We start from the raw sequence: 15,932 nt of genomic DNA, 5'->3' as shown, positions 1-15,932 counted from the left end.
AAAGCAATTTGCAAAGAAATAAAACTTATAGTAAAAACAAATTACTTACAAGGTCTCCAAGCTGAAGACACTAGCTTGACTCTGAGGCATGGTAGAGACCTGAAAGCGAGTATAATCTTTTCCTGGTTGTCCTTTATGGATCCAATTCATGATTTGTAAACTGATAGACAATATGAAATACTATGTGCATGGGAGGCATAAAATAAGACCTGGAGCTTTTAACTAATCGGCATCACAGGCCACACGCAGCTGTAGGAGCACCTTTATTTACCATTCTGTCTTGGGCGAAGGTGTTCTTTTCTTAGTCTCTCCATGAAGAGAAATGTGCACACGATGCGGCCATTCTCTGAAAAAGGTTTTCTACTTTCAGAAGTTTTGCTCAAATGGAAATTTAGGTCACTCTCTACAGAGTTAACAATATACCATTCACCTGAGCAGAAGCTTCAGAGCTTTAAAAACTGCAAGGAGGAGAGTTAATCCTCTTGAGGTTTTAGAAGTTTCTCACCACTACAGTTAATGACTTGTTCCCTTCATGTCCCCAGAATTCCCACAGCCCCCTGGATTAAGTCTATGCCTTTAGGTAACACATTAGTATCTAGTTTTGATTAGCTGATTCAATCTCTTGATTTGTGTCTCTGCCTCATTATACTGGGAATCCAATAACTAATGGTAAATGTCCTGAATTCACACGCTTTGCCAAGATGTCATGTCTTGGCAAATGCCATATAAGAAACTTTCCTCTTAATTCCTGGCCTGCATGAAATTTTAAAACACATTCTCCCAAGGTCTCTTGGCTTTGAAGTGGTCTCTTGTGGTTCTCCCGGAAGCACAGAATCATCTGTAATGGTGTTTGCTTGGCATAGCCATACTTTCTGAATGATTTTGCTAAAGTACAGTTTCATTAAAGATGACTTCTTTGGGGTAGTTGTGTGTGGGTAAAATATATGAGGGAATATCCACATACTGAGAAGCTGGTATCACCACCAGGGTGATCACCTGCACCGCAAACCTCTCCTGGCACTTTCGGACTCATGCGTGCTGGAGATGAGGGATCTGCAGAGACATATCTGCTATGAATCAAAAATGGAAACCTAGTTTGCAGAAGGAACCCGATTAAGATTCAGAGACAGTATTGACAGTTATTCGAAACCACCGGGATTGGGACTGTTGACTCTCCTCTAGGATTTAGCATTGACAAGAGCAAGCCCCAGCCCGAGTGCAAATCCAATCTCAGATTTTTCTCTGCTTTTTAAAAATCATCAAGGCTAAGTTTTAAGTGTCTTACTGCCTTAGAGAAGACGTCATTTTATTTTATTGTGCTTATTAGGAGCACATTACCATGGCTGCCATTACAGGCTCTGTTTACCGTCTGACTGCATTCCTCCCCAGGAGTGCTCTGACTCCCCACCATCCAGTCCAACTGAGCTTTTTGTCATTTGCCCACTGCTGGTTCATGTTCCATGAGGATGAAGACCACATCAGCCTCACTTACCACCGTATCTCTCCAGCACCCCAGCCAAAGCATGGCATAGTATTCAATTCACTTCTGAGTGAATGAACAAATGAAAGGGTGCCCAAATCCCTGAGCCTTTCTCTTCATTGCTCCCTCTGCTTAAAATGCATTCCCTGCTTGGCAAAGACCCAATAGGCCTAGCTGCATTGCTTCTAATGCCTTCTGTGGACTCCTATAAGTAGGACTGAGGACATGCCCTTTATGCCTATTCTTTGACCCACTTGCAACTCTTTATTAGTTCCTATTTGTTTACAGCCAAGGAGCAAAGGAACTTCTGCTGTTCTTTAGGAAAGGAGGATTCAAGGGGTCATAACAACTATCCTTAAATATCTTATAGAGGAGGAGTTAGCCAGGTCTGGTTCTGTGTGGCGCTACAGGATGGAGTTGGACGACATTACAAGGATGCAGACTTTGGTGCACTGTAGGGGAGAAGGTTGTACCAGGTCCATCTTGTGAGGTAGTGAGTACCTGGCACTGGTGTTCAAACATTGGCTAAATTGCTGTGCCAGGAGTACAGTAAACAGGATGTCTATCTATAGCAGGTAGGGGGTTCGATTAGGTGACTTTCAAGTTCCTTCTAAATCTGTGCAGATGTGGTAGGTTTAATGGTTAGGAGTCCTGGCTTGGCCATTTACTAGCTCTGTGAACCTGAGCAAATCAGTTGACCTTTCCAAATCTTAGTTTCCTTAACTTTTGAAGAAAGTTAATGATACCGAACCTTTGGGGTTATTGTAAGGGTTAAATACAATTATATATGTTTAAAAAAAAAGCATGGTAACTGGCTATGGCTCAATATATGTTAGTCGCTACGTTTGTCCCTGCCTTCATCTATGCACTGAATCGCACCATTTCTTACCTCCATTCCTTTGCTCTAATGCTCTTCGGTCTGGAATCCTCTCTCCCCATCACCTGCCTAATTCTAGCTCAGGCGGCGTCACCCTCAGTGATGTGCTTCAGTGCTCCTGCTACCTCCCCGAGCAAATCCTTTCGACTCTAACCCCATGGTTGAAGGCATGACTGCTGCTGTATTACCTCTGCCTGGTATCAGTGCATCACGTGGCAAACTCTCCATTTATTTTATTTGGAGTTCTAGGTTCCATTCTGTGTTCCATATCTGAATCAGGACTTCACAAATCAGGCATCTACTCCTACCATCACTCATAAACACACTGGTCTTAAACTCTGATGGTCTCATGGGGAGTCCATTCTCCTGGACATGTCTACTTTTTGATATATTTCTATATCAGACTTTTGGAAAATCAGTGAAAACTTTCCAAAATGGACAATCAGCCCAGCCCTGCGGACTGCCCCTGATGCTCTGTCTGCATGCTTTCTCTGTAGGGGTTCAAGTACATCAGTCATACCCTATTCATTTAAGTTGGTGTCAGATTTCTCGGCCAAGTGCCAATGTTCATTGAACATCTAAAGTTTACCAGGCACTATCTCATGATATCGGAACTTTGTATCTCTTGCACTTCTGTTCAAACATAATGCTTGATGGCGGCTGGAATTTAATAAGCCTATTTGGCACTAAAATTTAAGTTTGTTCTCATTTCGTCAAAGCAGCTCAGCATTTTGGTTTAAGAAGCTAATGATGTTAACTGGACGCAAAAAAATGCATGAGAAAAAGTTGGGAGGATGATAAGACGTTGAGGCCAAGTCTGTATAAATATTACTATAAAGCTCAGAATGGGTAGCTACATCTATTTATCATCTTAATTATTCTACCAAATGGTGGAAAAGTCCATTTATTGAATCTGTTGATCTTCCAGGGTAAACCAATGAGTGGCCAATATTAGTTGTGTGTGTGTGTTGAGGGGGGGCATTTACTGAATCCAATTATTTCTCTTTTCCAATAAAAGAGAAGATGCCTAAAATGCCTTATGCTTTCTTTAATAGTTCTTTCCAGTATTTTTATTTAAGACGACACTTTACAAGAAGTGAGAGAGCTGTTACTATTGTAACTAAAAGCTTGCCCCCTTGAACCTGGGGGAAATTTATTCTACTTTATCTTGCTGTGAGACTTCTCAAAGTTTGATTTACTGACAACTAGCACTAGAATCACCCAGGCTACATATGTAGATCCCAGGCTCCACCCATAACCTCCTGTTATATCTGAGTTATATAAACAGTGGGCATTTCTAGTAAGCCCCATGCACACTGAGAGACCCTTTGCCATCCTGAAATAGTATTGTGAGGCTAGAAATCATCTGATGGGGAAAATGAGGTTATTTGAGTATTCCTACAGAGTACATAGCACTGAGGTTATGATTCACATAAAAAATGGAATAGTCCTGTTCTTAAGAGGCTGATAGTAGAATAGGGGCCATAGATGAACCTTTATTGAATCGGCATGATACTCTCACCAGCTGTGTGGCCCTGGGCAAGGCATGGAGCTACCATATTTATAAAAAGGAGGTTATATAGCACCTGCTGAGATAGGACTGGATGGGCCAGATGACCTTTTGGAGTCCTTTTAGCATTAAAACCCAGGATTTTATTTTATAGCTCAATTATAAGAGTGACTTGAAGGTGAGAAGAGGCTCTGAGGCAGACCTGTGTGCACAGAGCTCTCACTGAGGAAATGTTTGCTTTTCAGACCAAGCCTCTTCATGGGGGCTGAATCACAAAAAATTCCAGCATTCTGGGTTTACTGGGAGCAGAAAGGTTTATGGGGACTAGAGAACAGGAGTCCTAGGCAAGAACATCACCTTGAAACTTACTGAATTTAAAATATTAGTGTCTCTTGCAAAATGCAGAGCAAGCTCCCCTCTCTCCAACAAAAGTCAACTCTCTAAATCTCTCCTTTAAAAAAATTCTGCCAAGTCTGCCCTCCCTCTGTCTCTTCTTGATGAACTCATACTCATTCCTCAGACCCAGCACCTGGGTGGTCTCTGGTACACAACTGTAATGGAGAGCTTCCCTCTGGCCACAGTAGGGAGTCTGTCCTTTCTACTCCCTAGCATTTATTAAATAACACTATTATTGCGAACAGGTACTTCCAAGCTGACTTCATGACAGCCAGCTCCTAAGGGTAGGGACTGTGTCTTTTTACTTTGAATCTTCAGCGCAGAGGATGTTGCTGTCTCCACAGATTTTTGCTGAATGAAACAAGTTTACAGAGCGCAAAGATTCATTAGCTGGTTTAGTTTCTCCTGCAGGATCTGCTCCGTCCTGTGGTGAACATCTTTTGAACCCTGCTGTGAATCACTGCAGGAGGTCCTAGCAGAGCTTTGGTGCATAAATCAGTTTGTCTACAGAGGAAATCTAGGCCTGGAGAGCTGGCATTCATAAATCCTGCATGTTGGTGGCATCTGTCAGAAAGGCATTGCACCTAGCATGCATGCTTTGAGTTACTCTGGAGCTAATTTACATATTCAACAGGTCAGACATCACTGCATCTTCCTGATGAAAACACAAACAGAATTCGATTAGTACTGCAGAGTGAGTGGCTGGCACTCTTCTAAGCTGCTTGGAGGCTGTCAAAATGTCTCTTAAAGAGAGCTGTGATCTCTGTGGTCTTCCTCTGATAAGCTTATTTTCCAAACTGCAACCAAGAACTTTATACAAGGGAAGAGGCCAAGGGCCCTGCCTGTCCTCGATTACCTAAAGGGATGTTTAACAAATGGCCTCTCTTCTGGCCACAGTCCCTTTGGGCCAAGTTCACATTGGCTAGAAAAACTCCGGGTATAGTTGTCTTAGAAGAGGGCAGTGAATTTATGGTTCCACATGTCAGAGAGAGGAAAAGAGGGGGAGAACAATGTTTCTCGCTGACCGCTGTGGGCATGTGACTCTGTGCAGTTATGGCCTCTGACCAGAAAAGGTTAAGGTTCAGTAACTCTAGTTACATCAACAAACATGAAGCATTCCATCTCTGCTGTTCTGAGGGCTGAATCCATCCCTTGACCGTGCTCCCAGATATTGGGCCCCTGTTTTTCACTGAAGCAAATCTAACTGCCCTTGGCCTGTGCAATAGCTTCCTAACTCGTTTCCCTGCCTCTGGCCTGGCCCAGTCGAATCCAAGCCTTTCTGCGGCCAGCATGCTTCTTGTGAAAGACAGAGATGATCCTGTCACTTCTTCACTTCAAATCAGCCAATAGCTTCCACTGCCCTGGGATTATTTCTAAAGTCTTTATCCAGGCTAACCCTTGTGTGGTCCCTGGGCTTGCTCACAAGACTGATTTGTCATTACTCCCTGCTCCTCCCAGCAACAGGAAATCTCTTTTAATCCCCTCTGTGTAGGCTGCTCTCTTGCCCTTAAGCCTTCCTCATGCCCTTAACCTACCCCTCTGCTTGGAACCCTCTCACTCTACTACCTGTTTTCACACATCTAATTCCTATTTAACCTTTATCTCAGCCTAGAGATACTCCTTTTAGGAAATCTTCCCTCTGGACTGGGTCCTCCCACAGGACTTTGTACTTTCCCTAACAACACTTACCAATTGCATGGGCTCAAGCAAGCCTGTTTTTTTTTTTTTTTTTTTTTTTTTTTTTTTTGGTCTGTGTTACTCATAAGCCGCGGGAGCAAGGGTTGAGCTTGTCATGCTTACCCCTGTATCTGCCCCGACCCCAGCATCTCTCACAGTGACTAGACACATATCAGGTGGTCAGTAAATATTTTGTCTCTTGAGTGAATGAACAAATGCATGCTTTGTTCATGCATTTACCGGGAATGGTAACCTGGTTTACTGAAATCTCAGGAGGTGGGGTGGGAGGGAACTCTGAAGTGCACTCACCGTTACAGGTGCAGCGTACATTCCTATAGAAACGCGGACACACAAAGCTGATGCGAGCTGTGCTATAGGTCATGAGTGCGTGGGAATCCAGTGACAGGCCCTGCTCGCAGTGCTGCTCCTGACAGTCCAGCCCTGAGCAGTTCTTCTCCAGGATGGCCGAGATACGCATGACGTTCTCCAGGTGTCTCCTGGCGTTGGACAGCTTCTGGATCAGGTAGGCTGGCTTGTAGAACTCACTGCTGTGCATCTCCACTGCAAAGAGCATGTCCAACTGGCTGGTGCCCGCCACAGGCTGGATGCTGATGATGCGCAGGCTGTCCTGCTTCTGGGTAAGGACTGCGTTCCGCAGGGTGCGCCTGAACCCGTGCATGTGCAGCCCCACAAAGTCCTCGGGGGACACGTTCTCAAAGCGGATGGTGACGGTGTTCTGCAGCATCTCATGCACCAGCTGCTCCACATGCACGACCACATCGATGGGCACCTGGAAGCGGCCGTCACTCACCGACACATTCAGGACGTATTTGCCGCTGTCCAGGCCTCCCAGGGCAATGATCTTCCCATCGTGACTGTTCACTTTGAACAAGCTTTTCTGCTGTGATTTCAGGGCAAATGTGAGCACGTCATACATGTCTTGATCTGTGGCATGGATCTTCCCAATGACCCCACCGGGAAAGTCGTCCTCCATGGTGACAATGAAAATTTCCAGAGGGATGGCTGTGGGCTTGTGGATACTTTCCTCAATGACCCTCACGCGGATGTAGGAGTGAGAAACTTGCTGGGGTTTGCCAGAGTCTTTTGCCTAAAACAACCAAGAAGGGGAAAGGCAAGGAACTAAGAAAAAATAATAATCATTTTTAAAAAAACAACAAAACTTGAAAGACGTTTGCTCCTTTAACCACATTCGCTTCTTCCTCTATCCCCTGCCACTAGTCTGCAAAATGCTGAAGATGTGCATTTAAGTAAGAGGAGTGATTTATCATCTTTAGTACCTATATGTACACTCTGTTATGGACAATAAAATGTGTAAACACAATAAAGCCGGTGGTGGGGAATAGAGAAAGAGGCTAGAAGGTGCTACATGCCCCAAACAGGCTGGCCTTCTTTTAATTTTGGACAGAAGCCACAAGGGAACCTCATAAAGAACCTCACTGCCACTTCCAGAAAAAAATTTGATTCTCTTTAGATTCTTTCCTTTTGATTGGACCAGATGGCACCTTTCTGCATACTTAAGACACATTATTTAAGTGGGAATTACACAATATTAAGGTTTAGGATAAATAAAGGTACACTGAAGGGAAAAATAGGTAGCCAAATAAAACCTTTTTGTCTTCCTTCTTTATATCCGAATAGTGGAACAACCAAACTGACAATAGATCTTTACTGAACACCTGTCAGTGCTGTAGGGTTTTAGTGAAAGGCAGGTTCCCATAGGCTGGGTCCCCTGGGTAGGTATCTGAGGATGTGGGCCTGCAGTGGACCTTGTAGGCTGGATGGGTTCTGAGGAGGTATGTCCTTGTACGTGAAAGGCACTGTAAAAGCAGGGGCTTTGGCATTCCATAAACCTGAGTTCGAATCTTAGCTCTGATGCTCACTTCATGTCTGGCTTTGAGTAAGTTACTTAATTTCTCTGAGCTTCAGTTTTTGTATCTTTAATATGAGTCAAAGAATAGTGTCTACCTCACAGGATGCTTTTATGAATTAGAAGACACAGTGATTGCAAAGTACTTAGCATAGGCCTGACCTATAGAAGTACTTAGTATATGAGAGTTAATTTGATTTTTGTTGTTATTATTACCATTGTCACATGCTTTATTTGATGGACTATGTGAGCCAGAGATGCTGATGTGGAAAATTCATGTAAGAAAAGATACATTTAGCAAATTCAGTTGAACTTGAAGTCAAATAGTAGAGGGTATCAAAGGATAGTGATGAGTTTGGACTTTATAGGCCAGAGGTTGTTCGCTCAAATGTCAGAGGCCAGAAAAATGACAGAAGGCATGAAGCTTATTGGTGTAAGGTGACAGACTAGTGTACCTCTGGCCTGAGAGGGACTGGAGAGTCATGTCTACTTAAAGACCCTGAAATTCAAAATCTGAAAGAGTCTGGGCCAGAATTTAGCCTGTAGGCCACACATTTTTAGGCACAGAGCAGTCACAGAATGTTTTAATTTAGGACAGGGGTTGACACACCTTTTCTGTAAAGGCCAAGATAAGAAACAGTTTAGACTTTGGTGGTTATATGATTTTTATCGACTATTCAATTATAATTCTAGCTTGGAGCCAGCAACAGAGCACATGTAAGTGAATGGGTGAGGTTCTGTTCCAATAAAACTTTACTTATAAAAACTGGCTGAGGATATGATATAGTCTAGTAGCTGTAGTTTGCTGACCCTTGGTTTAGGGGAATGATATAATCAAAGTGAAATGATTAATCTGGGAAGGGTATAGGGATGGATCAGAAAAGAATGAGGCTGAAGGCAGAGTAATCACTTGGGAGGCTTCTTCAGTATTATAAGGAGGGGACCATATAGAATAAGGTGAGGCATGACAAAGATGATATAACTGACATACTCAGGGGCCTTATGAAGGCAGAAACATGGGACTTGGTAGTAGTTTAATATAAGGGTCTAGGAGGATAAAGCTCTCTACACTTTTTCTAAAGTCTGAGATGTGAAATCTACTTTCTAACAACCAGAGAGGGTATGCAAAGAACTGTACTAGCTTCAGTGAGAAGGCACTAAAATTTTCTCCTTGCACTTCAGTACCTTTACTGTGATACAAAATTATTTACATAATATTGTTGGAGAGTAGGTAGCAACTGAAGTGTTCATTGACATCTCAGGGCCAGAAGTCGTTAATTTGGAAGGTTTCATGGAATAGAGTAAGCCTTAACTTATCAAAAAAATGTATCTAATCAAATGCTATGCAAATGAAGAATTACTATTGTTATTATTTCCACCATTAATAATGACTTTAGTTTGCCTTTTATGGCAATTGTGAGTAAAAAAAAAGTTACTTGGTTTCACTGATGGGACACAAATCTTGGTACTGGTGAAATCCATACACAAGAATTTTTGGTGCTCTCTTGATTCCTGTTCCTATCTATACCCTTTCCATATATGTTACTTTTGTCTCCATCCCATTTCATTTTAAACAGGCCAGTGACCTTGAGGGAGTAGAAATGTTGGGAGATCATTGCCTTCTGAGAGCCTGACCCACCTCCTGCCTCACTGGGAAAACTTACCAAGCAGAGGTCTCTTCAGAAGCAGAGGCCGTGACATGGTTCAATCACATTTGGACTAAGATTGGTAGCTTCCCCAAGTGGGGCGATGTGATAAATACTACTTAGTACAAAGCAGAAAGCCTTGACTAGTTAGTTGTCTTTGGGGTCAATTAGAACCCCAGGAATTTTCAGAATGCAGTTTTAAACCTGTTGATTGTCTTCCTGGCACACCCGACAGGAAAGTTCTTCCTGAACAATGATATTTCTCTTCCTTCCTGTTCAATTTCACACACAGAGGCCGCTTTTATTGGTGTGAAATTGAATTTGAGATTAAAAGGGGAACGTTCCTGCATGGTAATGAATTATGTTGACTCGCTCGACAAAGGAAAACCAACTAGCGGGCACAGACACAAGCACGAGAGGAAGCCAGCCTGACGTGGACAGAGAACAAGGCCATACCTGGACACACAGCACAAATTCTGGAGACTCGGTGTGTTGGAAGACCACAGCTGACCGCAGGATCCCATGTGGGTCCAACACGAACTCCTTTTCCTCATTTCCCGACAAAATAGAGAATGAGAAGGGAGGCCCATTGTGAAAGGAGTCTCTGTCTGTCACCACCAGCTGCAAAATGCTGGTGCCTACTGGCTTATTTTCCTGCATAAAAGAGTATATTAAAAAGGAAGATAAAATTATACCTCTCTTCACATTTTAAGAAACCCCCTCATTACCGGCTGAGAGTGCTGTGCTAGAAAACAGGGCTTTAGAGAGAGGGATTCCCTGTGATATTATCTTGTCTTCTGAAAATACGCTGGCATCTGTAAGCATCATGCTTCCCATCCTTGGCTGCCTCCCTGCAACTGCCCCATGAGACAATGAGCTGTGGGTAAGAACACAGGACTCTGCCTTGAATAGATTTATAGGTTCTACGAATGGCACTGCTACGCCTTGTCCTCAGATAGGCTGGAAATGCCCGGAGTTCCTGCACAGCTCTGGGAATACGTGGTGCTCGCCAGGCTTCACGAATATGTTACAAATCCTCAGGCCAAGAAAACATGAACCTTTCGGGATGGGAAGGCACTTCCTTACACTTGTCACAACACGATTATGCTGAGGTCCAACATTGTGACACAATGTCATGACATTGGACTTTTTGGGGGGATGTCCTGGCAACTTCCCAGTAAATACACAAAAGTATATGACAGGTGGAAAATGGGGCTTTACACTCTACCCCTTGGAACACAGTTTTGCCATGTTTCTCAAGGAAAGAGAAAAAGATAGACTATTTCTCAACTTGAAAATGAAGAGAAAAGAAATCTCTAACTTCATCAGAATTTTTGGAAGCTCTGATGTTATTATGCAAGCATTATTTTGCAAAACCTCTCTGTCTTTTCCCCTAAAATGGAAACACAAAGGCTCTTTATCTCTCTTTCTTGGGTAAAAGGTTATATCTTCACTTTGAAAATGCCAAATTAAATTCTTCTGTGGCTCAGGCATCGGTTCCCTGGCCCACTCTGTTTAGACTTTAGCATTACCATGGCTTGAGCATGAAGTCAGTTTCATTAGTTCAGGCCCTCTGATGACATTGATTTAGGATTAAATGAGTTTGGGTCACAGAGATGAAGACAATGATACACTGCATTTTGGAGGGGAGTCATGCATGGGGCAGATACACTCAGGTTTTATGTGCTGCATTAGCTTTATGAAAACCATGTGTTGGAATAAGAAAATTATTCTGGATTGGAAAAAGGGAGAAACACTTTTTGAAGGAAAAAGAGAAAAGGGCTTCAAAGACCTCCTATTTTGCTCCTTAAGTGGCCTTTTGGTCATCAAGAACTAGACATGTTCTCCCTCTAAAATCGGTCATAGAACCGCCTCTGCCCAGCAGAGATTTACTATTTCAGCACCACACAACATAGAAGATTTATTGATTTGTCTGCTCAGTCTATAAAGGCTATTTCTTCCATAGGGGAGAAAGAGAGAGGGCGAGGGAGAGGAGAGAGAGAGAGAATGTGTGCCCTGGGGTCACCATCTGAGAACAAAGGGTGAAATATAACACAGACAGGCCCTGGCACTGCAGATATGAGCCACGGTCACTGCTCACGGGCTGAGGTTCTCAATTCTTTCACTGCTGACTTCCTGTTGTGCATGTGAAAACAGTCTGTCAAGCTGATGGATGCGTGTCATAAAACTGAATGTTGAGTAGGCAAAGCCCATTCTGTTTAGGGGTGAGCACACAGAGGCGTTGAGAGGCAGAGAGTGCCACTGTGGGCGGCAGCCATGGAGAAAAACAGTCTTCGAGAAAAGGAATGGAGGGAGGTGCAGACCCTGTGTGAAGCTATGTAGAAGCAGGAGAGGGATAAGAATGCACAGCTGCTGGAAAAAGCATCAGAAGGAAGAGGAAACCAAAATACCACTGGTAAAGGAATCAGGTTTCGCTGACAAAGGGGTAGGAATGAAGCAGAGAGATGCTAGCTTTGTGAACACCTCTCAGTCTAATCCCCAGACAACTCAGTGGTGCAGCGGGGAGCCAGCTATGCACAGCCAGACTCAAAGTCTTGAATGCTATTCCATAGGGGCCCCTCCTCGAGACCCGGCTTACTCTCATCTTACCTTCCACCCACGAAGCCCTGGGAACCCTTGGGGGTTTCCAAGGCCAAATTGGATCAGGCGAAAGCTGATTCTCTAGAATATCTGTGCATGCCCTGCCCCCTCCTGGCCACTATATCAATCCCTGTCCCCTCCAAGTCATCCACACTGACAGTATTCCTGGACTGGATTTCCCTGGCCTCACGAAGTTGGGCTTTGAGCTTCCAGAGACACTGAAAGTGGAGGTGGCTTGGTACCTACTGCTCATGAAAAATCTCCTAAGTAAGAAAAAAACAGATGGGAAGAAGAGCCATTCCCTCTGATTGCAGAATACTAGCAGTAAGTTATTCTATCCTGCAGTCTCATTTTAAAGCGCAAGTAGATTTAAAGTGCTAAACGAATTACTTATGGGAAAGTGATTTAATGAATAGCGCCTCTATCCCGATGCCCAGTCTCCCTTTGACTGATGGTATGGTTTGTATCAATTTCCCTCCCATGCCAGAATAGCATAAAGTGGCTTAAAGGCAACCTGTCATTGTGGAAAGAGAACAGGTTTTGTGGAAGACAGACCTGAGTTCAAATCCTGATTCCACCACTTAACAGCTGCGTGATCATGGGAGAGCTACTTAACCCCTCAGAACATTAGCTCCTTCACTATAAAGTGGGGGCTGATCTACCATCCCACTTCACAGGGCTGTGTGGGGACAGACGATGTATATAACACTCCTGACACTTGAAAGAACCCCACTGGTGATAGTGTTTATCAAAGCTTAATAATTAGTTGCAGTAGAAGAATTCAGGCTCTTTTCATACCAGCTATATGACAGGATGAGTTGACAACAGGTAAAAATAATAATAAACCATGAGGAGTAAACCACAGGAGAGGAGGGAGGCCTAAGGCATAAGAACAAGTGCCTGGTAGCAACATTTGCTCACCTGAATCACAGCAGTATAGTTAGCAGGGGTAAAGACTGGGCTGTTGTCGTTCACATCAGAAATGTCAATGTTGACGGTGGCAGTTGACGACATCACAGGAATGCCGCTGTCTACTGCCTGGACCAGCAGGGAGTATCCAGACACCTGTCAAAGCACAAAGGGCTGATGGTGAAGAAATGCAGCACCTCTTCCCTTCTGTGCACACTCAGAGGTGCTGCAGGCTCTGCTCTGCTTTGCTGAGGATCAGCCATCTTCATTTTGATCTAAACCAAACTTTCTCAATCTCAGCACCAGTGACATTCGGGGCCAGATAATTCCCTATTGTTGGGGGCTGACCTGTGTATTGTAGAATGTTTAGCGGCATCCCTGGTCTGTAAGTACTAGAAGCCAGTATCACCTCCTGCCAATCTGTGACAACTGAAAATGTCTCCAAACATTGCCATATGTGCCCTGGGGGGCAAAACCATCCCTGGTTAGAACTACAGCTCTCGGCCTTTGTTCAAACACAACCATTGTCAACACCGATTTGTCTTACTTATCAGTTTTGATACTTTGGGAGTTATGGAACTGTATCATCCCATGAGGTCTTTCAGCTTCTTCTCCACTATTAGAACATCTTTTTCCATATTTAAAATTTCTCTCTGAAGACACATTTTTGGTCAAAACAGACAGTGTTTAGAAACTTAAGTTTCACCTTGGACAGAGGCATTTTCTGAATCATTCTTTTTGACCTAGATACCTTCAGATGATCATTTTGAGTCTGTTCACTTAGAGCTGCAGCTGCTTATGAAACCAGGACCATAGGATCTCAATGCTGAAGATTTCTGTCTCCTTGGTCTAGGAAGGATCAAAAGTCAAGCCATCCTGAAAATACATATTTGCTTTCTTCTTTAAAGCACCCATAAATAAGAAACTGCCAATACCTATGGGCAGAACATGCTTTCAAAGGTCTAACCCAAGCACACCTTGCTGCATCTCAGCCCATCTCTATTTACTGTCACTATTTAGAATGGAGAATCTTCCTATTGGAAGCTCATGGAGCTTGTCCCTGATTCCGTAAAGGGATGCGTGAGGATGGGAAGGGAGCTGGCCTAAATTATCTTACCCGTTCTCGGTCCAATTTCTTCTTAACCTTCACAATTCCCAAGACAGGATCCACAGAAAATTCATTGTCCCGATCTCCATTCACAATGGAAAAATGAATTTGTCCATTGGGCTGGCTGTCTGCATCTTCTGCTATTAGCTTCATGGGACACAAGCAAAACGATGACATGACACAAGAGAAAAGGTTTATTCTTAGGGTGCCAGGTCTGCACAAATGGGCACAGCTCTAACATTTTTCTTGGGCACTTTGCTCACTGGTGACAGTGATCATGCCCCCAATGGAAGAGACAGTCGGTTGGCTCAAGGAGGGAAGCAACAGTTGCCAGAGTTGCCATTTTATTTCTGTTCAGTTTTGCCTGACTACAGCCTGATTCTTGTTAGACCTGATTTTCCTCAGGCCTAAAGCTAGTAAAGACAGAGTGCCAAAGCGAACTGATGGGGATACTTTCCTAATTCTTTCCCCATTCTGCAAAAACGACGAGTCTCTGCCACTGAGCTGGGCATTCTCTAAACCTATGCATTTCCATGTTCAGAAAGCCCAAGAAAAATCCCGTTCTCACGTGGCCGACAAATCCCCACTGTCTGCTGCTGATTTTGGAATTTATATGTATGGAAATAGTTTCATAATGTCCATGAAGGAGAGAGGGTCTGGGAGATCTACGTGTGATGTATAAAGAATGTACACCTACAACTTGGTGCTGTGGGAGCCATAGATAAGGATGGAGAGTAGAGCCCTGACTAAGCCAGGGATGGTGAGGATGGCGAGGATGGGACTCACTGCTTCCAAAATGTAATTTGTATGTCTAAGAGAGCCTGTGTTCTCACCCACACGTGGCTCGCTCTTACTGGTATTAGAAAACGTTCCTTCTGGAAAGAGTTCCTTTAAGAGTAGCTTATCCACCTTAAACTTGCTCCTATTTGTAGCTGCCCTACTGTGTGTGCGTGTGTGAGTGTGTGCGTATGTGTGTGGCAAGGCAGGGAGGAATTTTATTTTATCCTTAGCCACCTAATAACTTATCATCTAAGGTCACAAAATATTAGGAGTCATCATTAAAAATTCATTTCAAGATGTGTTTTGTTTTCTCAAAAATCACTCCTGGGAAGAAAGTGATTATCAGTCACTTGTACCTTTGCATAAATGAATTTATCAGACCCTTTCTAATAGACAAACTAGAGAAGAAGCAGTTGAAAGACTAGTGCCTGACTAGAGTTCTTGGGGACAGAAAGGACACTGAAAGGAGAAAATGTAAAGAGAATTCAAGACAGACTTTGCTCACTTTTTCACTCTATTGAGGATTATTACTCCCAGACATCTGGATCTCCCACTGGCACATACCAAAATGACAGAGTCCCCAACCGAGGCATCTTCGCTTATGACAGCACTGTAGACATCTTGGCTGAACTTGGGAGGGTTGTCATTCACATCCGTGAGGTTGATATTGACAGTGGCCACAGCACTGAGAGCTGGGGTGCCCCCATCTTTGGCTTCTACCACCAGGTAATACTTTTTGCATAATTCATAATCCAGGACGTCGGAGACAGAAATACCCCCTTGGAAGAAAAATAGGAACTTTAGATTTGATTAAGAAAAAACATTGGTCAGCAGTTCCATAATTATGGAAATATTTATAACACTATCTCGAGCCAAAAATTTTAGATATTCAGGATTTGTTTATTTAATGCTCTGCTGAAAGCATCCAGAGTCTGATTGATGCTGTCAGTTAAAATAAAGCTATCCATCAGACACAACACTGAAGAAATTAAGTCTTTGCATATTTCTGAATAGTTTTTGAACTTCTCTCAAGCAGCCCGAAAGTCTCTGGCATTTCACT

General features: G+C 43.5%; 1 protein-coding gene across 3 annotated transcripts in view; it reads right to left on the bottom strand.

Annotated features, from left to right (window-relative positions):
• The window catches only part of FAT3 (FAT atypical cadherin 3), a 600,781-nt gene that overhangs the window by 36,773 nt on the left and 548,076 nt on the right, over window positions 1-15,932 (bottom strand). For all 3 annotated transcript variants that reach the window (XM_039847662.1, XM_039847663.1, XM_039847664.1), the window contains 5 exons: window positions 15,437-15,651; window positions 14,102-14,239; window positions 12,997-13,140; window positions 9,931-10,128; window positions 6,250-7,048 (listed from right to left, as the gene is read on the bottom strand). In XM_039847662.1, coding sequence (XP_039703596.1) covers window positions 6,250-7,048; window positions 9,931-10,128; window positions 12,997-13,140; window positions 14,102-14,239; window positions 15,437-15,651 — 1,494 coding nt within the window. The remainder of the gene's footprint in view (window positions 1-6,249; window positions 7,049-9,930; window positions 10,129-12,996; window positions 13,141-14,101; window positions 14,240-15,436; window positions 15,652-15,932) is intronic.

The sequence above is a fragment of the Pteropus medius genome, unplaced genomic scaffold, assembly GCF_902729225.1.
Source record: "Pteropus medius unplaced genomic scaffold, Ma_sr-lr_union100, whole genome shotgun sequence".
NCBI lineage: Eukaryota > Metazoa > Chordata > Mammalia > Chiroptera > Pteropodidae > Pteropus > Pteropus medius.
This window is presented reverse-complemented; position numbering and strand designations above follow the sequence as displayed.